The sequence below is a fragment of the Barbus barbus genome, assembly GCF_936440315.1.
Source record: "Barbus barbus genome assembly, chromosome: 39".
NCBI classification, from domain to species: domain Eukaryota; kingdom Metazoa; phylum Chordata; class Actinopteri; order Cypriniformes; family Cyprinidae; genus Barbus; species Barbus barbus.
In genome coordinates this window covers 14,239,112-14,261,521 of record NC_136717.1, presented here as the reverse complement: position 1 = coordinate 14,261,521, position 22,410 = coordinate 14,239,112, and the positions used below count along the sequence as shown (strand labels likewise).

Genomic DNA, 22,410 nt, shown 5'->3' with positions numbered 1-22,410 from the left:
TCAGATTGTTGGTTAGCGTATGTTATTATTGTTATTATGGCTGGACGTCTAAGTGGTGCCCGCAGAACAACAGGTTTCAATTGGATGCATTTAAGAGATGGTCTTCGTCCCTCCTGGGGTGGTGCTGCTCTTCTCTCTAGAAATACGGCACATAGTCTTTTAAGTCTTAATTAACAAAGTCTTAATTGTTGGTGATTTTAATATCCATGTTGATAATGAAAAAGATATATTGGGATCAGCATTTATAGACATGTCCATTGGAGTTAGACAACAAATGTCAGGGCCTACTCATTATAATCATACTTTAGATTTAATACTGATTCTGTCAACTCTGCACTGGCTAACTATTGAACATCAAGTACATTTCAAAATCTTGTTAATTACTTATAAAGCCCTGAATGGTTTAGCTCCTCAATACTTGAGTGAGTTCATATCGCATTATAGTCCCTCACGTCCACTGCAATTTCAAAATTCTGGCCTTTTGACAATACCTAGAATATCAAAATCAACTGCGGGTGGCACATCTTCCTATTTAGCTCCCAAACTCTGGAACAATTTACCTAGCATTGTCTGGGAGGCAGACACACTCTGCCAGTTTAAATCTAGATTAAAGACTCTTTAACCTAGCATACACATAACACTCTATCGCATTTCTAAAATTCGAAACTGTTAAATGATTGTTAGGCTGCATCAATTAGGTGAACCGTGAACACTTCCCATGACACCCGATGTACTTGCTACATCGTAAGAAGAATGGCATCTATGCTAATATTAGTCTCCTTAATTTTAATTCCGTGGTCACCGTAGCCATCCGCATCCAGTCCGTATCCAGATCATATGGTGAATCAGCACTGAGAGACAATCTCTACAGCCCTGAATGTCAGTGGAGACCGTGTCAAATAGATGCACCCCAGAAACAGATGCTCTACGAAGATCTCGTCACCTCGATGACCATCAGCACAAGAACACGGGAACCAGACAAGTCCTCCGCACAATCTGACCTGTGTTGCAGCCTGGAATTAAACAACGCCATGCTGGTTTCCTCTGTCCAGAGGAGGACTGGCCCCCCACTGAGCCTGATTTCTCCCATGGTTTTTTCTCCGTTTCTGTCACTGATGGAGTTTTGGTTTCTTGCCACTGTCACCTTTGGCTTGCTTAGTTGGTGACGCTTGACTGATTACACAGACATTATTGGAAGACAGCTGAACTGGATGATGACATTACTGAAACATCAATGAACTGAGTTTAGCTGGGAAAATAGCTCTTTGTTATTGTCCATTTGTGTTATTGACAAACTATTTTCAGGTTTGACACTGTAAAGCTGCTTTGACACAATCAGTATTGTATAAAGAGCTATATAAATAAAGGTGATTTATTGTTATGTTATGCTATGTATGCTATGTTATATTGAAATGTGGTTCCTGGACAAACACAGGAACAAGGAAAAAGTTAAATTTGGTTACATTTTCATTCCAGTCAACACAATTGAAGATGCCTGAATTATAAGAGAGGAAAGAGAAACACATGTAAAAAGAATAGATTATTTCACAATATATGTGGTGCGATTGTTGATTTAGTAACTCAGCCAACAGTTTGTATAGAAGTGTTAAATCAGTCTCAATGAGTGATTACAAAATCTGACAAAAGGAAATAACGTATCAGGGAAACGTACATCGACCTTTGGACCGCAGTTTATATGAATTGGTCATAAAATTAGGTCTTATATTTAATTAAATAACAATACACGCTGCAAAAACAAATCACACAATAACTAATGGAATGCATAGTTGAGATAAAAAAACTGGATGACTTGTAATTTCCTCCTCTGGCATTTATTAAAATACCTAGAATATCAAAATCAACTGCAGGCAGCAGATCCTTTATTTAGCGCTCAAACTCTGGAATCTACCAGGCATTGTTCGGGAGGCAGATACACAGTCAGTTTAAATCTAGATTAACTGCTAACTGTTCGTCACTGTAAAGCTGCTTTGACAAATCAGTATTGTATAAAGCGCTATATAAATCAAGGTGACTTGACAAACAATGGTCTGTTTTAATGACGACACTCTTTTAATAAAAAAGAAACACTCACAGTGCAAAATGGAAAAAGTATGTGAATAAGCAAAATAGTTGTTAAAAATAGTGTGAAGAGACTAACTTGCTAACCTAGAGTACAAACAATGAGAAAAGATTGAAAGTGTAGGTTAGAGTCACTGCTCTATAAAAAACACAAATTATGAGTTAACCATTCACAAGGAGCTTTCCCTGATATGGACCACTCCTCATAAAAAAAAAGCTTAAACTGATTACAAAAGCATCTCTGAATCTGTGATGTTCATTAGTCTAAATGAAGGAAGTTAATCACTGTGACTTGTACGCGATAATTCATAACAAATCCACGAGGGATCACAGATTTTCCTGCAGCTCTTTTTTGTTTCCTTCTCTAAAACGCATGTAAATAAGGAAGAATGACTCAAAAAAAAAAAAAACATATTGTGATAAAATCCGTCAATGATTAAAGCTAACAAAAGGCATATCATAATGCCTGTGATAAGACTAATGACAACACACTCATCAGACAAACCAGACTATATAAAGCACTCAAGATGCATCTGAAAACTAACTAACCAAAATGCAGCCCTTCGGCAGACACTATGTGGTGGTAAGACCTCTGTTTTCAGAGGACTCCTTCGCAGAGCAGCACGAGAGGATCAACAGGAATCGCAAAACTCCGCGGCATCATCTAAAAGACTGCTTCACGTAAGAATATATAATTCACAAGAATTCATATAGTACTCACTGTAAGCCTTTGCTTGCCTTATGTCTTCTGTAATACTTGTAAAACAGCAGGTCCTTTAAGTTGAAATATGGAATCATAAGCACATCTAAAGTAGTGATATTATTGAGATAATGTGTGAACATGGCTAAATGATGCAACAAGAAGCTTGAGGAAATTGTGTTTATATTGTTTGCACTGTAGTTGTGATACAAATCGTGCAAAGAATGCAGCTCTTTCCCTTCTACCAATCATTGGATGGATGAAGAACTACAACATCAAAGAATGGCTGCTGGGTGACATTGTTTCAGGCATCAGCACTGGGCTAGTGGCAGTGCTACAAGGTATCATGTTTGTAAACACTGTAATACAGAAATACATTCTAAAAAGGAACATTTTTTTCACCACCTCACTGGATTACTTTGTATCAGGACTTGCATTCTCTTTGCTGGCCTCTTTACCACCGGGATATGGACTGTACACTGCATTCTTCCCTGCAATAATCTACTTCTTTTTGGGAACCTCCAGACACCTGTCAGTAGGTGCGTGATATGTATACATTTACAGGGCACACCATAATTTGTTTTTCAAAGTGTTAAGTAATACAATGATTATTGGAGTAAGCTGTACAAGAAATTTCGTAAACGTAGTTATTTATGTAAATATTACTAGCAATTTTTGAGTGAAAACTGCTTCTACACATTTTTTTATTTTATTTATATGTGCACAACATCACAGTAGGCTAATTAATTAAAAAAGTGATGGTTTGTGCACAAGTGAATGACATTGGACTGTGTTGTAGGGGCCTTTCCTATTCTGAGTCTAATGGTGGGCGCTGTTGTCACCCGACTGGTGCCTGATGGGGGGCCACCAGCTAACATCACTGGATTTGAAGGATTGAGCATGGAACAACAGAGAGTTCTAGTTGCTTCCTCGGTTACTTTTGTCATGGGAGCATTTCAGGTACAAAAAAAATAACATTTTGTTTAACACCAAAACATGAAATAGCAGAACAAATGTAACAACAACAACAATATTAATAATAATAATTTATTATTATTATTATTATCATTACTACTACTATTATTATTGATATTATTATTATTATAATATACAATAATCATACAATTTTCTTTTGATTTTGGGATGAAATATAAGCAGAACTTGTTCATTACAGATTTCTTTAGATTTACTCTCATAAACAATAAATGTAATCATATATAAAATGGCGTCTTATTTTGAACATGTGGAATCTCTGTTTTCAGCTCATAATGGGGCTGCTGCAGGTGGGCTTCATTGTCATGTATCTGTCAGAGACTCTGGTGTCAGGATTCACCACTGCAGCTGCTGTTCATATTTTAGTATCCCAGCTCAGGTTTGTGTTGGGATTGGACTTTCCTGGTATAAACGGGCCACTCGCCATTGTATATGTGAGTTCAAGTTTTTTGTTTTTAATGTACTAGCAATGTAGACATTTTATTACATAGCTCTATATGATTTTTTGTGAATATATCAAACATTTGGTATTTGATTTCAGACTCTGGAGAATGTTTTTAGAGAAATCGCTAACACGAATGTGGCCGACCTGGTGACATCTATTGTGATCATGGCGCTGGTGCTTATTGTGAAGGAGATCAATGACAGATTCAAGTCGAAACTACCTGTGCCTATACCTGTAGAAGTCATCGTGGTAGGTATAATTACTGAATATGACCACATTAGCACAAAATATATAACTTCTTTATCAAACTTCACCACTTTATGTAAATCTATCCAACAGACTGTTATCGCTTGTGGGGTCTCTTACGCATTCAACTTCGAAAAGCGATTTAATGTGGTCGTGGTTGGGGAGATGGTAGACGGGTAAGAATCTAAAAATATATGTCATCTACAATACTGAAAACATAAAAAGTCATGTAATGTGTATATTCAGTGGGAGGAGATATATCTATAATAATTAATATTATGTAATAATATAATATAATATGTGTTTAAATACTTTACATGTTCAGTTTATATAAGACCTACTGAAACATAGCGGGGTTGAAAACTATATTAATTGAAGATTAAATAATAAAAACAAAACTAAAATCAATAATTATTATATTATATTATATATTGAAGCCTCAATTCCTAGATGGAAATCACCATCTAATATAACATCTCTCTTTCTTAGATATGAATCACCAATTGCTCCAAATCTGGAGGTCATCAAGGAGAGTGCAGTAGAGGCATTTCCTATGGCCATAGTGGGATTTGCTGTGGCTTTCTCAGTAGCTAAAGTCTACTCTGTCAAACATGACTACACGATCGATGGGAATCAGGTCAGCTGAGGCTCTATTCACTACAAACAATGCAAAATCTGAGGTGTGATGTATATCTCAATTGGTATTTTGGACATGTTTTATACACTCACCTGTATGTAACAGGAGCTCCTTGCTTTCGGGGTGAGCAACATATTTGGGGCATCCTTCCGATCATTTGCTGCCAGCACAGCCCTTTCTAGAACCGCCATACAAGAAAGCACAGGAGGGAAGACGCAGGTAAAACTCACACTATTCTTTGAGCCGAAACCATCCATTTACTGCCTACAAGAAAACAAAGAATGAATGGTTAATGTTTGTTTTATAACATTTGTAGATAGCTGGAGTTCTTTCAGCCATGATGGTACTGATTGTGATTGTAGCAGTAGGATTTCTACTTGAGCCGTTGCCCAGGGTGAGAATTTTATATACATAGTATGCAAACTGCATGAAGTGCTGTCATTCAGAGCTGAACTCCACAGTTCGCTGAACTGTCACAGTACTAGTCACAATAGTGTAGTTGAGTCAATATAATGAGTTTTATGCTTTTTTTCAGTCTGTTCTGGGAGCTTTGGTCATTGTTAATCTGAAAGGCATGCTGATGCAGTTCCGAGAGCTGCCGTTCTTATGGAAGAATGACCGAACTGATTTTGTGAGTTTCTGTTTTCTTTACCACCAATTATTTTGTGAATGATCTTTGATTATTTGATCATCTAGAAGCAGTTTTAAAATCTTAATTAACAATGCATACAGCTAGAACAAAGCTGAGTCTTCAAGATCAGAAGTTCAAGTCCACGTGTCTGTTTTTTGTAGGTGACCTGGGTAGTGACCTTCTTGGCTTCTATTTTCCTGGGGCTGGATTTGGGGTTGGCTGTGGGTCTCGGGGCAGAATTGTTGACTGTGGTCTGCAGGACTCAATTGTGAGTATGGATTCATGACATCTACAAATGAATCATAACACATCCAGAATATTGTTGAATATTCTGTGTTGAATTTTTAATGACATATAGTGTTGAATTTTTAATGACCTTGCATGATAATATTTTGTATACTGCAGCCCACGCTGTTCCCTCCTGGCCAATATTACAGGAACTGACATCTACAGGGATCGCAAAGACTACAGCTCTGTGAGTGCTGATCTCATTTTTCCTTCCTGCAGAATAGTTGTTTTCAACCAGGGGGCCTCAGCAAATTTCCAAGTAGGCAACAGGGTAACTTAAAACCATTTAATTTAAATAAAATGCTGATGTAAGATGTAAACTGCTTTGTGTGTGTGTGTGTGTGTGTGTGTATATATATATATATATATATATATATATATATATATAGATATATATACATACATACACACACACACACACACACACACACACATATATATACACCTAATATATATATATATATATATATATATATATATATATATATATATATATATATATATATATATATATATATATATATATGTATGTATCATTACATGATACATATTTCTATTATACGTATCATAATATATATGTCATAATTACAGAAGAAACAGGGGCCTTTGAATACTTTGGCTGACAATGGGGTCAAAGTTTGAGTCAAAGTGTTGAAAACCACTGCTCTAGATTCTTTTAATTTGTACAAGTACCCAGAAATCTGGTTTTGATGTGATTTTGTTCCATTTTAGATTTACGAACCTGATGGAATTAAAATATTCAAAATTCCCTCACCCATCTTCTTTGCTAATATTGATTTCTTCAGAGACAAACTGGTCCAAGCAGTAAGTTTATTTTTATTTTCAAGATATGTATAGAAACATATGTATACACATATAACATATCTCCAGACTAAATATTTTTATTTTTTTTTCTAGGTGGGTTTTAGTCCCCTAAAAGTGTTGAAGAAAAGGAGCAAAGCTCTGCGAAAGATCAGAAAAATGTTGTGTAATGGGGAACTGGAGGTTTCAGATGTACGTCCTTACCATTGATATGATTTATCAATGATGTTTTGTACTTTTATGTTTTTATTTATTTTTAATGTTTTGATTTGACAGGATAATGAGGGACACTACCCCACTTCCCATACATTTGTTTATTTGTTTGGTTAATGTTTTATTTTATTTATTATTTTTTTATGGATTAGTTGGACAAAATAATGAAGGGCACTGTGCATATTGTTTGTTTACTTGTTTTATTTTTATTTTATTTATATATATATACTTTTTTTACATTAATTGGTTCCTATAAAATTCTAATAATTGTTTTATAGTCTTAGTGACTTTACTATCTAATATATATATATATATATATATATATATATATATATATATATATATATACACACACATACATATGGCAACAATATTTAACCTATCCTTATACTTTATTTATCTAGAGAGGCCTTAAGTTGAGACAACCATCAACTGATACATCAGAGGACAACAACAACAGCGTGGAGGGTCTGGACCAGCCCATTGATTTCTCTGGCATTCCAATCCAGGTGAACTGGAACACAGAACTGCCTGCCAACATCTCTGTCCCTCCTGTGAACATCCACAGTTTGGTCCTAGACTTCTCTGCGGTCTCATTCCTCGATATATCTGCTCTCAAGGGTCTTAAAGCGGTAAAATAGCTTACTATGAGATACAGCATACTGTATATTTCCACTGGATCTGGTTTCCTTGAGGTCTAGCCTAATTATACTTTTGTTTTTCTTATAGACCCTGAAAGAGTTTTTACGAATCGAGGTTGATGTCTACATAGTTTCGTGTGATGGTAAAACAATCTCCTACAGATTTTACTTAACACAAACCATTTTATTTCAAAACCTCTTCATTAAAACAACTCTGGTCTCATTACAGTGTACATCATGGAGAAACTTCATCAATGTTCATTTTTTGATGATGAGATTAAAACGTCCATCTTTTACCCCACACTACATGATGCCATGTTGCACATTCTGGAGATGTATCCAGACCAAGGAGAACTAGAAAAGGTATTCACTTTAATTCAATATTGTGATCATATTTTATATTTGACTTACAACAACCATCAGCTGTCAAGGTTCTAAGCAATCCATGCTGATCTCTGTCTATCTGTGTTGTGATGTTTGCAGGATATAGACATAAACTACGAAGTCATTCAGAGAGACAGTTTAACTGTGTGAGGAACAGAAGATTGTGAGCTAAAAATGGATTGCAACACTGTCACAACACATTATGTAGGCCTACATTTCATTCATTTCTGGCCAGTGGCTGTTTTGAGAAAAATGCACTATTTTAGTTTACAGCAACATGAATGCATTGTTTCCATGTTTACTGGTGATTTAGTGGCCTAGTAAATTATTTGATGTTGTTTGTGGTTTAGTGGACAAACTGTCACAAGGGCCGAGCAGAAGCATTACAAATGTAAATGGTTGAGACCAGTGGCCTAGCCTCAGATTTCCGATTGCTTAAAAAAAACTTTTAAGCCTTTCTCACACTTCCGCGTTCGACAAGTGCAAGATTCAAATAGTAGCGCGGGGCCGTTCATAGCAACCTAGACCCGTGCTCTCCATGAAGACGCCGAAGTTTCAGCAAAGGATAAATAGCCTATACTGTGAACATGAATGGAATGTTAATCACACTAAATATAATGAAAAATTAAACAAAATACTATTTAAAAATAAAATTAAATCAGTCCGAGTATTCCAGTTCCTGGCAGTAACTTGAGCCGCGTGCTCGTATAAACCAGGCTTTATGCAGTATAAGCGCGCTGTTATTCAGCTTCCACACGCATCACAAACACTTGTAAATGCACACATTTAATATTGACATGTAATATAGAGCGGCCACCCCCATTTACCTTGCAAACAAGGTCCTACTTCATCCTTCTGTTATGACAGTCATCTAGTACCGCACGTGTTCCTGCTCAGAGAGCAAAGTCTACCTGTACAGGTGACTTCCAGTTCTTTATTCTCCGCTGTCCTGTAAATGTTTCCACCTTGATGTGTGGAGACAAGGAAAACAATGTAAAAATGCGGAAACTGTAAAGTATTGTTTAGCACACAAAAGGTTTTCCAGGGCTGCGGATGGGTTTCTGAAGCCGGTTCCAGTCTTGACGAGCGTGACGCGATACAATAGTAAATATAGTAGGCCTACGCTAGTTTCAATTTACTTATTTTATTTTTCGGATTTATAAATCAAATGTCTGCTCGTTTCCTGTGGAGTTCACGCCATCCCAACCAAAATGTATGCTACTGTGTCTATGTTACTTATTAGATTTGTACATTTATTTATGTTGGATTATAATTATTTTGTTGAATAATTCATAACCAGTTTCCTCTGTGTGGAAAGTTTTGGTAAGACCAACTTGTCAATATTAGATTTATGTATGCATTAATGTATGTTATTTACTGTAGGCTACTGTGTATTTTTATGTATTTTGAAACAACAAAACAATCCAAACATGTAACTATGGTGATTTTATAATGCATTTATCTATAAAACAAATTTAATAGAATAAAACTAAATTAACTACATATTACCTGCCTTTTATTATATATATATATATATATATATATATATATATATATATATATATATATATATATATATATATATATGCAGTGCACGCCCTCCAAAAGTATTGGAACAGTAAAGTCAAAATTGCTCTGTTGACTGTGGAGTCAAGACATTTACAAATATGATTAAAAGATGAATATGAGACAAAAGTACAGAATGTCACATTTTATTATTGGGTGATTTCAACACATAGATGTTTTACCAGCTAAGACGTGCAGCACTTTTAGAGTTTCATCCCTCTTATCTGATGTGAGCATAAGTATTGGAACAGTTCCCTCACAGGTCTTTCTAAGTGATCAGCTGTGTCCTGTTGCATTAATTCTTCAGATATTAAAAGCAGGGATTATAATATTATATTATAACTGTCATATCAGTTATATCCATTACTTCTGCATTCTGAATCTTGCATTCGATGATGACACACACAAACCAGGATGAAGATGAGGGAGGTGACTTTGAGAGAAAAGCAAGCAATTTGGATGCTAAAAGAAAAGAGGAAGTCAATTAGAGCTATAGCAAAAATAAAGGGCATGGAGAAATCAAGAGTTTGGAAACCACCAGCAACCAACAACGACCTGATCAGCCGAGAAAACAACAGTAGTTGATGACAGACAAATCATAAAAGCTGTAAAAATGAACCCTAAAAGACATGTCTGTAAAATCACCAACAACTTCCAGAAAGCTGGGGTGATGCTCTGACAATCTACTGTCCTCAGGAGACTTTGACACAGAATTACAGATGCTACACAGCAAGATGCAAACCTCTGACCAGCACCAAAAATAGAAAGGCAAGATTAGAGTTTGCAAAAAAGCACAAAGGTGAGCCAGAAGAGTTTTGGAACTGTGTTTATGGACCGATGAGACAAAGATGAACCTTTATTTAAGTGATGGGAAAGCAAAAATGTAGAGAAAAAAAGGGAACTGCAAATGATCCCAAGCATACAGCCTCATCTGTAAACATGGTGGAGGTGGTGTCATGGCATGGGCATGCATGGCTGCCTCTGGAACAGGCCCTCTCAACTTTACTGATGACTTAATGTATGATGACAGCAGCAGAATGAATTTGGAAGGGTAAAAAACCATCTTGCCTACCAATATTCAAGAAAATGCCACCAGATTCATTGGGAAGTGCTTCATATTGGATCAGGACAATGATCCAAAACACCCTGCCAGTTCAGTCAAGGAATTTATAAGGGCAAAGAAATGGAAAGTCTTAGATTGCCCAAGTCAATCTCCAGATTTAAATCCAGTTGAACATGAATTTCACCAGCTGAAGAGGAGAGGAAAGGCAGAAACTCCCCAAAACAAGCAACAATTGGGATTGGCTGCATTAAAGTCTGGGAAAAGTATTTCAAAGGATGAGACCAAGAGTCTGGTGATGTCTATGGGTCACAGACTCACTGCTGTGATTGTGCACAAGGGATCTGCAACTAAATAATAGCTTTTAATCTTTTATATCTGCCTTATGTTCAACTGTCCCAATACTTATGCTCACATCAATGAGTGGGATGAACTCTAAAAGTGCTGTTCTTTTTATTTGGTAAAACATGTATGTGTTGAAACGACTAATAATAAAATATGACATTCTGTAGTTTTGTCTCATATTCATCTTTTAATCATATTTGCAAATGTCTGGACTCCACAGCCAACAGAGCAATTTAGTCTTTACTGTTCCAATACCTATGGAGGGCACTGTATAAATGGTATATTTAAATGGCGAATATGTAGAGTATTATCATGAGACAAGGTTTTTACAAAAACTGCAAAGCCTATTAAGTCTGGAAAAGCAATACATTTTAGACATAATTACCAATGATAAAAATACATGACAGATACTCATGATGTTATATGTTTGTGTGCATGTGTATAACATTATTTAAAACAGTTTTCATCCAAACTTTCAGAACCCCTCAAAAATAAAGTCTTAATCTTTTTGTTAGATGTTAATATAAAACGTAAAATTTAAGACACTATATGAGATACTAGATAAAAAATGCAATAAAAACACATTTAATTTGTACATTTAATTTTGATAACATTCAAGAAACAACACATTCAATCAACAAAAGCCCCTAAAATGCAGCATGTATGGGCAGAATTATTAAAAAGAAAATGTTTGAATATCTGACGACAAGATTTAAAACACCATTCAGTACTGATCTTTACTATACAGTTTATAGTTTCAGACTATAAAATATCCATTCGAATCCCTGCCAGGTTTACATACCAAATCACTTTATTTAGCAACAACAACAACAACAAAAAAAAACACGTTATTACTGGTAATACGGTCTGTAGCGGCCCTGATCGGGGTGATGCGGCCCTGGCATCTGTCCCTGTGGAGGGGGACCCTGCATTCGAGGAGGAGGACCCCTGGGCGCCGGCCACATTCCAGGACTCAAGCCTCCGGGCTGGTTGAACGGTGGGCTGAGTGTGCTCTTGTCCTCGGGAAACTGGGGGTTGTAATGGTGTGGAGGCGGGGCACTGACAGGGGGACCTCCATGCTGAGGGGGTGGCCCTGGAGGAGGATGGTTCATAAACGGGGGCATCTGACCAATGAGGTGTCCGGGAGGCGGGGTGATGGGAGGGGGAACGGATGACAACGGCGGAGGGGCCTGATTGAAAACCATGTGAGGCGTGTTTGAGCCCTGTCCCGGGTGCGGAATGGAATGACTGATGGGGGGAGGGGGGTGGCGGGGGGCCGTAGTGCTGCTGAGGTGGCGCCATCATGTGATGCGGATGGGTCACAACGGGCTGACCTGGATAGTCTCCGGGATGATGGTGAGGGGGCGGAGCATTGCCGGGCTGGGGGAGGGGGTCGCGGGATGGTCCAGAGCTTGCGGAATCGTCCTGGATGGGAACCGTGATGAGGTTGCTGTGCTTCCGTGTGGTGACGGTCGAAATTCGGAAGGTCTCCTGAGCGAGAGAGCGTGATGGTCCCATGTCTCCGGGCGTTTGGCCTTGCGGAGGTCGGAGGTCATCGTGGGAGGCAGAGGGAGGCTGGCTGTAGGGGTCATGTCCTGGATGAGCCAGAGGAGGAGGGATAAGCACATGGGGCTTGGGCAGGTGAGGTGGGGGCACACGGAAGCGGTCGGACACCTCCGAGGCGGGAGGAAGGTGGAGAGAATCAGAGCGGCTGCTGGAGCTCTTGCCGGACCGCATGTGCCGGTGGTTGATGTGAGCCTGCAGGTCTCTCTGGGACAGATAGGTCCGTTTGCAACCCTGAACGATACTACACATGTAGAGAGAGCCACGCTGGCACTGTTCAATCCGCTGGACCAGGTCTGTACAGCTGTACATGTTTAGGCTGGGAACAGAGAGGACATGTAGAAGCAACATCAGTAAAACACTGCATATTAGTACAAACTAGGGCTCGACAATATATTAAATATTTACTGTGTAATCAAGCCGTAACAATGATTCAGCATTTTTATTGCAGTATGACACAAAAATGAGTGGTATTTTATGGTATTTCAGTTTTGAGTACAAAATATATGTAGGCAAATATTACTTTGGATTAATATGCATTGTTATATTGGTGCATGTAAGTGACAATTACTATAATTTAAATATAATGTTCATTGTGGAAGACATTGCTTTATTATTTTAACTAGATTTCAACTTTATTCTGCAATTTATTACTTGCATAAAACATTTTGAATTTGCTTGGGTTAAAAACCTTATTGTAGAAAATTGTTCAATTTATATTAATCATTCTATCCCTCTATATATAAAAATATTAAAAAGCTTTAAAGAATTAGCTATACTACCATTTTTTTTATAAGTATGCTCACTAAGGCTGCATTTATTTGATCAAAAATACAGTAAAAGCCATCATAGTGAAAAATTACAATTTAAAAAAATTACTTTCTATTTTAATATATTTTAAAAGGGTCATATGATGCAATTTCAAGTTTTCCTTTCTCTTTAGAGTGTTACAAGCTGTTTGTGCATAGATATCATCCCTGAAATTCCAACTTTGCAAGGAAAGTCTGGCGCTTCTGACTCATAGCCTGTAAGTACATTTTCTTATTTAAAGAATTTGCCGCTGACGATTCAAACGCGAGTTTTGAGCAGTGTAGAGTAGCTCGTTGTTTGTCGTTTCTCTGATCACAAATGCAGACATGATAATGTTTACGTGGCACGATGCAAGGCGACATATAAAAAGACAGTATATAAGTCATTATAATCAGAAATTTTGTCCCCACTTGATGCATCAAATTCCTCGTTTATAATGGGTTTCATTGTTTTTGTCTCATCGCGCTGGGACACGGCATCACAACATGGTAAGGGGCGTAACATTTCCAATCTCACGCTTGAGGTATTCGGCCAATCACAATGCACTGGAAAGCTGGCTAATCATCGTTTCAGAAAGGCGGGGCATAGAGGAGCAACAATAATGTACAGTATGTGGAAAATTACGTGTTTTTTGAACCTTAAACCGCATAAACACATTGCATTACACCAAATACACAAAATAATGTTCTTTTTAGCAATGTCATATGACCCCTATAAATTGTCATTTATTCCTATGTTGGCAAAGCTGAATTTTCAGAAACCATTACTGGAGTATTCAGTCTTCTAAAAAGTTGATTTGGTGCTCAACAAACATTTCTTATCAGTTTTGAAAACAGTTGTGCTGCAGAATTCTTTGATCAATAGAAAGTTAAAAAGTGCAGCACTTATTTGAAATAGAAATCTTCTGTAATATTTTAAACGTCTTTAGTGTCACTTTTGATAAATTAAATTGCATCCTTGCTGAATAAAAGCATTAATTTCAATAAAGAACATCTCATCTCCAAAAATGTGAATAGTAGTGTGTATCACCCAGCCATATATCTGCATGAAGCATTCTCTATTATAGTACAGAAATTTTGTAAAAGTTTGAATTTTAGAGGCAAAAACTGCTCATTTTTCTTACCCTGGACACATCTTATCACCCTTCCTTTCATGATGTAATGCACACTCATAGCAGAAAACATGCTTACATGGGATCTGCAAAGAAATGAATAAATTAAGTCATGGCATTATTAATTCATGTCACTAATAAGCTGTGACTTGCAGATTGTAAGCATTCATTATACGCGTCAACTATTCTCACCATACGGCCGTATGTCTTAACTGGCAGTCCACATTTGTCACAGAAATGAACAGGTGTCTCATCCTTTTCACCGATCAAATTTAGCTAGAAACCAAGAGCGAGAGAGAGAGAGAGAAGGAGTGTTCACAACACTTTAAACGCGAGCATCTGAGAGGTGGGTAAAGTACTCTTATACAAGGCAGCCTTTACCTTGAAATCCCAGTACAGCTGCTGTGGGAATCGACGCTGACTCGCAAAAGCGTCTCCAGATTTCACGCCACAATCAAATCTGTCCTCCTTCTTGAAGTTAAACCCTTCTAACAGAAACACAGATCAGAAAACAAGCCCCATTTACAGTGCATCATATCATCTAATCATATACTTGTGAAAAATGCAATACATGAACTAATTGAAATGAAAAATATAGACACGATACCTTCTTCTGCAGAACGGGCTTTGGACGGTAACCGTCCCGCTGGTCTTTGGGGTCGAGGGGCAGGTTTATTCCTGGCCTGTTTGGGAAGAAGTTTGATTGGGATCCTCCTCCTGACATCAGGACCACCTAACGGCCCGTCCGTACCCTGCATATCATTGTCTGCATGGAAAAATGGACAAGTTAATAGTTTATTTTGACCTTCATTAGGTATTAATACAGAATCAGTGAACGTTTTGATTATTAAACTGGAGTGACGTTAAGAGTTATATAAAAAATATCTCCTTGCAGCCTGTTTTGATTCATGGCCATTATACTTACATAAACGATAAAAGATTTATGCTTACATAAGACTTGATTTTAATGTGAGGTTGATACTGATATGAATGTGAACGATCTCATGTAAGCAGTAAAGCAGCATGGCAACAGGCAAAATACAGATAATTATGTTATATTTATCAACCCCGAAGAATGTACGCTTTAACATATTTATGTTTTTATTTACAATATGCCGAAGACTTTCTTTAGAGATTTAATAAACTGGATCTAATGGACTCAGGAAGATTAACGCCACATTGACATAGAGGCCATAACCGATAGTAGGAAAATGTCTTTAACTAGGCACATTCACAACATAGCTCGATTACCTATATGCAAACATGTCTAAAATCCCGGTGCAGATATGTTGCGGTTACAAGAAACATGTTTTGGGTAAAATAAACCTGCGAATGAACACTATAAATTTCCCTCCTTACCACTATGGTCCATTACGGTGTGAAGCCACTGCTCAACTGCACTTCCGGTGTGACATTTCAAAACAAAAGCCTCCAATTGTTTTCATAACAAATGTTGTCAAGATCACGAAAGGAAACAAATAAATATTTTTAAATAATTAGGTTCATAATCATAAGTGTGAATACATTTTTAATGGATGCACTGGAGCAGACAATGAAGGAAAACCAAGCATACATGTGAACTTAACTTTTTCAATACGGGTTAAAAATCCTCCCAGGATGCACCTCATTAAGGTAATATTTTTATGTAATTCATATACTTTTGTAGATAAAATACTATTATTCTAAAATGAGGAAAATAATGGTAGCATAAAAAATGAGTAGGCCTATGTGTGTCAAAACCATTTAGTGGTTTCTTTAAATGTACATTTACACGCAACAGTCTGCCATTTTACACACACACGTACAGTAAATATATTTACAAACACTTTATAGTGAGACACAACATGAAAATAAGAAATGTATTTATCAGCAAATCAGCCAGGTGGCGTTGTGAGCATTAAGGTCCACTGGCAGCAAAGTGGCAGGGTTTCAAAGCAAAAGCCATAAAACAAGTTAACTGGCCTGCACTTGAATAAATAAATCATAAGTACAACACTGGTCATTACTGAGCACACATATAGAAAGTAGGTTTTGAAATGCAAGAAAGGTCCAGATCCTCTATGTCTGCTTTTTGGTCCAACAGACTGAATAAAAACAGGAGCTCCTGCATCTAAATGGTTCAGATCTGTGTTTAGTGAATGAATGTAGTGATATCAGACCCTTTAGTGTCCTCTACTGACCAGAAATGACAGTGACACCCATAGCTGCTTCCTGAGTGTAAAGCTGCAGGTGATCACTGTACTGAGACACATCACAGGAAGAGACCAAGATTAAAGGACGCTGCTGTAAGTCTGAGAAAATAGTTATTATTCGTTTTATATTACAAATAATACTAACAACAAATCTTCCTCATATTAACATTATATCTTGAAATGTTGCAGGGCGGCGTCCATTTTAATCTACAAACAAGGTATGATCTTGCTTTTGTTTTCCATTATGCACCTGTCCTTTGTTATCAAGACAAATGGGAACATGTAGACTGCTGACAGTAAATAAGTGAATGGTGAAACTTACCATTAAAAACATATAAATATTAAAAATATATCTTTAAAATATTCAGCAGCATGCCTGAGGATACAAACTAGTACTTTGTAGTTATCTAAAAATTTACTTTTATTTAAATAAAAAAAGTTTTACTATTTAAGTTCATATTAAGTGGTAAAGAAAGCTTTTACAAATGTAAAAATCAGAAATTAAGATTATTTTTATTGTTTTCCTGGTCTCACAATGGTGACCGAGGTCTCCAAAAAATTCTGCGTCACAGTTTATTTTGACATAACAGTCTGTATTATTACACAAAAAACATTATTCACACTCCGTTTTAGGTTTTATGTCGATAAACAATGTACCTGTTAAAAAAATATGGAGTTTGTTCGGCTTGGAGTAGTTTGGCTGATTTGAATGAGCATTTGCATCAAACCTGATGTTTTCAACAGTCACATGAAGGAGAATGAAAACATGTTTGTTTTTCTTCAACTAAACCCTCATAAATTATAAATGTGTTGATTATTTATACTATAAATAATCAAAATGTATTTTAATCACATGCTCTTCCATAACGTCAAAAAGCGAAAGTAAGGCCAAAGGCGAGGACTGAGTCAGCTTTATGGTGCTTTGTGAACTGCGTCCTTCCATCTTTTTATTACCACAGAGACCAGAGTCCTCTAGCATTGCAGGAAGTTGTGTTTATGGCTGCAGGTGTTTTTCGAAACTTGATTGTATGGGCAATGATGTCATGTTCTATGGCAACAACAGAAAAAGACACACCCAGTGTCCTCAGGTCACATGGCCTGTGTGTTTACAGAGTGATAGTAGTTCGTTGAAAGCAATAGCTACAGGATCAGGTCACGTGAGACCACAAAGGGCAGGACGCAATAAAGTCCTCTTCCTCCACACAAACAAAATAAAGAACCGCAGCAGAGAAAGGAAATAGAACACTGAGTTTAGGCAAATGTATGGTTATATGTGATGCAAGAGACAGCTGAATTAGTTTCATAAACATGATCGCACACCTTTCAGAACACAATGGTGGAAGAAACGAAACAGCGAAAAAATACCACATCCCTCCAGGCTGGACCTGGACCACTGGTAGACCACAACACTCGCTATAACATCAATATGAGGTAATTATTTGTTCAGAAATGTTACAATGTAAAATACAATACAGTATTTTACACACAAGTCTTTTTTGGTCTGAATAGCAGAGTTTCTCAGCGTATTGGACGACAGCTGGCTCTGATAGGGGACGAATTGGACTACAAATGGCGTGAACATCTGCCCCTCCAATGGCAGCCCCTGAATTTTGGGATTTATCCTTATGTCCTAACCAGGAGAGCATTCTCTGGGTGAGTTGAGAGCATTTAATATTTTTCAAATGAAGATACTGAAGAATATGAAAGAATTAATGAAACCGTCTTGAGCAGGATCTTCAACAATGTCTGGGGGTCCAAAATTATGCCAATGTTGAGGACATCCTGGCTGGTTCCACAACTTCAAAATGGCTGTCAGGAGGCCAAGAAGTGGGCAGCCTTGGTATGGACAATATTTATTTTGTGTCTGTAAATATATATGAATCTTGGGTAAAGAAGTCTCAAATGCTCACTTAATATTTTTGTGGAAACCACAACATATTTCTTCTTTAGAATTCTTTAATGAATAGAAAGTTCCAAAGAACAGCATTGATTTGAAATAGAATATTATTTTAAATGACTCTACTGTGACTTTTAATCAATTTAATACGTCCTTGCTAAATAAAAGTATTAATTTCTTTCAAAAACTGAAAGAACTTTTGAACATTAAAGTCAGTATTTGAGGGTTCCCAGTTTTGAATGTATTTCTAGAATTCTTCTGTACATTTTTAGGGATTTTTTAAATTAATAATTGCACAAAAGCACAATTTCTAGCCACATACATACTGCAGAGCTATGAATATTAAATTGTATTTACAACAGAAATTTAGGATTTTGTTCATGTCAATGCATTTCTTCAGGCTTAAAAAAATGACAATAAGAAAAAACTTGATATTTTCAGGTCAGGTTTGACAGTGGCAACCCTGGTATTTAAGTGAATCTTTGGTATAAACTAACTTTACTTATATTTTTTGTGATCTTTTCTCAGGTATTCAACTTGCATGTTTCTGACTGGTCTCGCAGGACCACATGTATACTTGCATCTGCTTTACTTCTGGTCACTGTGTCTATCTTCCTTATAACTTGGAATGAATATGAAGGCTGAATGTGACATTGAGGGGGTCAAGAGCTGGTCTTTGGCTCAAATGTTAACCAAGGCTGATTTATTTTATTTTTTTTAATATATGTGCAGGATTTTTCAAGTCAAAGGTTTTTTGTGTGCGTGTGTGTGTTTTGGGTCTATTGCTGGATAATTGGGCCAATTAATTGTTACCTCTTCCTCTAAAATAATTTCTGCACTACTAAAGGAAGCTGGACTTTCCAAACCAACAACCGCAATAAAATTTAAAAAAAGAAAACAACGTGTTTGGCTTTTTTGCATTTATCTGAATGAAGAAAACCAAATGTAACATGTTTTACTACACATCAGTCCTATGGCAATACAACATCTACATGCGTATAGTTCTTAAAGGCTTTCATGTTGCACTTCTGTAGCGTTGAGCCCAACTGTCTACCGGGTCCCACCTCATAGGTTTGAGGAAACTCCTGCCCCTGGGCTCTTTCATAAATCTCATGCAGCGTCTGCTCCCATTTCACCGGAGACACCAGCTGTTTGGCCAGCTGATTACGTACATGCATGTCATGCATGTAGCGCTTGCTGTCCACATTGGAATGCACAGAGATCTCTGGCCGCCGTACCTCTATCTTTCTGAGGACGTCTCTTAGAGGCTCGACCGCTGGCTCCATCAATGCGGTGTGAAAGGCTCCGCTAACCGGCAGTAGTCGGGTTCTCATGAAGTTCAGCTCTCTGGAATGGTTTTGAAGGAAATCCAAAGCCTGTGCGAGAGAGTGATTGTTAAAAGCACAGCAGGGCTTAACAGTCAGGACTTCAAAACATAAAATCAAAGCATACTTTTCCAAAGCACATTTCTGGCCTTTTTGTAAATGATTTGGCAAAGTTCAATTGCTAAAACAATACACCTAAAATATTTCTCATGAACAAAGCTCTTTGCATCGATTCCAAATAATGGATCTTACCTCTTTGTGGCCAGCTATTACTCTGCCATCTGGAAAAAGGTAGTTGGCAATGGCACACACAGGCTCTTGGATACCGAGAGACGAACAGTGCTCCCTAGCTTGGACGCAGGCGTATTTGAAGTTGGCTTGAGGTCGACCAATCACAGACAACATGCCACTAGATACAAGGTCAGAGGCCTTCTGCATTGCCTCTGCCCTCACCTTTACTGCAAACAAAGCTGTGAGCAGAAAACAGGACCATTATAATAAATAAACATGGGTGAATCTTCAATATGAAAAAATATGAAAAACAATATTTTGCATACAAAAAAAAGACAGAATTTTGTTTAAGATTTTGTGGAATGTGAACGTGTCCTATGTGACACAGCAAAAATGTAGGGAAAAAAACAACAACACAAATAACATGAGAAAAACGTATCTTCATTCTTAGAGTTACAAATAGCATGAGAGAGGTTTACGTTCAATGTGTTATATATATATATATATATATATATATATATATATATATATATATATATATATATAATTTTGGTTAAGGTTTTAGCCATTTTGTTATGTGCTTTTATCATTTTGATTCTTTTTTAATTGTGTCTTAGTTTTAGTAATTTTAGCATTCCAACTTATTTTACTTCAGTTAGCTGCCAAGGCAACATTTTCATTCAAGCTTTTAAGCATAAGTTTGTCATCTAATATTTATGTTTTATGTCAGCTTTACTTCAATTAACAAAAACGACTTTGTAATATTCTGTTCTAGAGTTTAGTTAACAATAACACTAAAATATCTGGACTAATTATGGGAATGTAGGGGTAAAATGTGCTTAGTTGTCATAATACAAATAAATTGGTATTTCTTTTACCTTCATGCAAAACACATTTTATAAAATGTACAAAAAAAAAAAAACTAAAAAAAAAATACTTAATGGAAATATATAATTTCTTTAGATTTTTGGGGATAAATGTGATCTGGATGTTTCACACTTGTAAAAATACAATTAAAATAGTTAATTTTGTATGTTTAATAAGGTTTACCTTCAGCAAAGTTCATTGCACCAGAGAAGACCAAAGCAGCAAATTCACCAACACTGAAACCTGCTGCACTCACACAGCTCTCAATAGCCTATAGATGGGGTCAATGAGTTTGACATTATTATTGACCAGGGCAATATTATCATACATGCATGACACTGCAAATCCTAATCGATTAGCTGTCGACTGATCTTGTGGATAACTTACAGCAGGATTTTCATGGTTCAGTCTTTCCACGGCAGCCAGTGAGCAGACAAACACAGCTGGCTGGCAATGAACAGTCTTCATTAGATCTTTCTCAGGTCCATTTAAGCACAGAGACAGCAGGTCATAGCCAAGCACCTTCTCAGCTACAGCAAACATCTCTTTGACACTTCCATACTTCAAGAGTCCTTTTCCCATACCGACAAACTGACTGCCCTGGCCAGGGAACAGAAGTACAGACGCTCTCCCCGGAGCTCTGCGTGTTCTCCTGGGCTTCTCCTCAGTGCTGGGCTGACTGTCTTCAGAGGAGATGGGAACACCTGACAGTCTTCTGCAATGGTAGACAGCCGCCTTATTCCGACACAGACGAACTCTACTACAACACCTGAAAGCCACGCTGAGATTCATGATTGAAATTAAATTCAGCACATATTTTTCAGAAGACCCTCGCAAACGGAGGTCAAATGCAAACTGCTCTTGTTTTGAAGCCTCACAGAAAGATAGCACGCACTTATATCACACGAACTGTAGAGTATTTATACTATATCATGCTTATTACATTAAATCAACGTTTAGAAAGTCAAAATCCTTATTACTAAACTTCAGCAGCATTCTCGTGTTTCCCACGTCATGTGTATATTCTTCTTTTTGTATATCGGATGTAGTCTGGAAAACTACAACACAGCGCCATCTCGTGTACTGGAGGTCATATTCTACGTTTATATTTTTATCAAATATAACATTTAATATTAAAATGTGGAAATATTTTAATATATTTTAAAAAATGAGGTCGTTGCTAGGTGTCAGGAAATAATTTGCCACATGCAAAAGTTTATTTTTTATTTTTTACATTATCTGTTTGACAAAATAATGGTTTGATATTACATTGGCCGGTTATATTTTATATTTATGCAGTTTTGTGGAATTTATGGCGATTTATTGTTTAAATTTGATTGAAAAGTAATTAGTCTAAAATAAAA

At 36.9% G+C, this 22,410-nt stretch overlaps 3 protein-coding genes and 1 pseudogene across 7 annotated transcripts; 2 read left to right on the top strand and 2 right to left on the bottom strand.

Moving 5' to 3' along the window:
- Window positions 1-2,632: 2,632 nt before the first annotated feature.
- LOC306858291 (chloride anion exchanger-like) lies at window positions 2,633-8,229 on the top strand (the record flags this gene model as incomplete). The annotated part of the gene is made up of 19 exons (XM_079398739.1): window positions 2,633-2,760; window positions 2,945-3,120; window positions 3,208-3,318; window positions 3,579-3,739; window positions 4,042-4,206; window positions 4,314-4,466; window positions 4,557-4,639; window positions 4,953-5,100; window positions 5,206-5,319; window positions 5,417-5,494; window positions 5,636-5,731; window positions 5,893-5,999; window positions 6,137-6,206; window positions 6,752-6,844; window positions 6,938-7,033; window positions 7,459-7,686; window positions 7,784-7,838; window positions 7,925-8,058; window positions 8,179-8,229. 19 exons carry the CDS (start codon window positions 2,633-2,635, stop codon window positions 8,227-8,229), a joined length of 2,247 nt encoding a protein of 748 aa, XP_079254865.1.
- Window positions 8,230-11,759: 3,530 nt separating this feature from the next.
- Window positions 11,760-15,932, bottom strand: LOC306858821 (E3 ubiquitin-protein ligase Hakai-like; annotated as a pseudogene). The gene is made up of 6 exons (XR_013786005.1): window positions 15,894-15,932; window positions 15,142-15,300; window positions 14,916-15,022; window positions 14,727-14,810; window positions 14,547-14,620; window positions 11,760-12,932 (listed from the first exon to the last, which is right to left on the bottom strand). The product of XR_013786005.1 is annotated as an E3 ubiquitin-protein ligase Hakai-like (transcript).
- An 808-nt stretch (window positions 15,933-16,740) lies between these two features.
- On the top strand, window positions 16,741-19,509 carry bik (BCL2 interacting killer). Of its 4 annotated transcripts, none has more exons than XM_079399576.1 (6): window positions 16,741-16,819; window positions 16,916-16,944; window positions 18,054-18,157; window positions 18,236-18,379; window positions 18,458-18,566; window positions 19,152-19,509. In XM_079399576.1, the coding sequence occupies exons 3-6, from the start codon at window positions 18,060-18,062 to the stop codon at window positions 19,266-19,268; spliced, it is 468 nt and encodes a 155-aa protein (XP_079255702.1). In that variant the 5' UTR covers window positions 16,741-16,819; window positions 16,916-16,944; window positions 18,054-18,059; the 3' UTR covers window positions 19,269-19,509. The 4 variants fall into 4 exon arrangements, with proteins under 4 accessions (XP_079255702.1, XP_079255704.1, XP_079255703.1 ...); XM_079399578.1 differs by having other exon boundaries at window positions 18,239-18,379; window positions 19,152-19,285; XM_079399577.1 differs by lacking the exons at window positions 16,741-16,819; window positions 16,916-16,944 and having other exon boundaries at window positions 17,835-18,157; window positions 18,239-18,379; window positions 19,152-19,285.
- On the bottom strand, window positions 19,302-22,098 carry LOC306858822 (malonyl-CoA-acyl carrier protein transacylase, mitochondrial-like). Its single transcript, XM_079399574.1, has 4 exons — window positions 21,434-22,098; window positions 21,230-21,317; window positions 20,201-20,418; window positions 19,302-19,999 (listed from the first exon to the last, which is right to left on the bottom strand). Exons 1-4 carry the CDS (start codon window positions 21,836-21,838, stop codon window positions 19,595-19,597), a joined length of 1,116 nt encoding a protein of 371 aa, XP_079255700.1. The 5' UTR covers window positions 21,839-22,098; the 3' UTR covers window positions 19,302-19,594.
- Window positions 22,099-22,410: the final 312 nt, after the last annotated feature.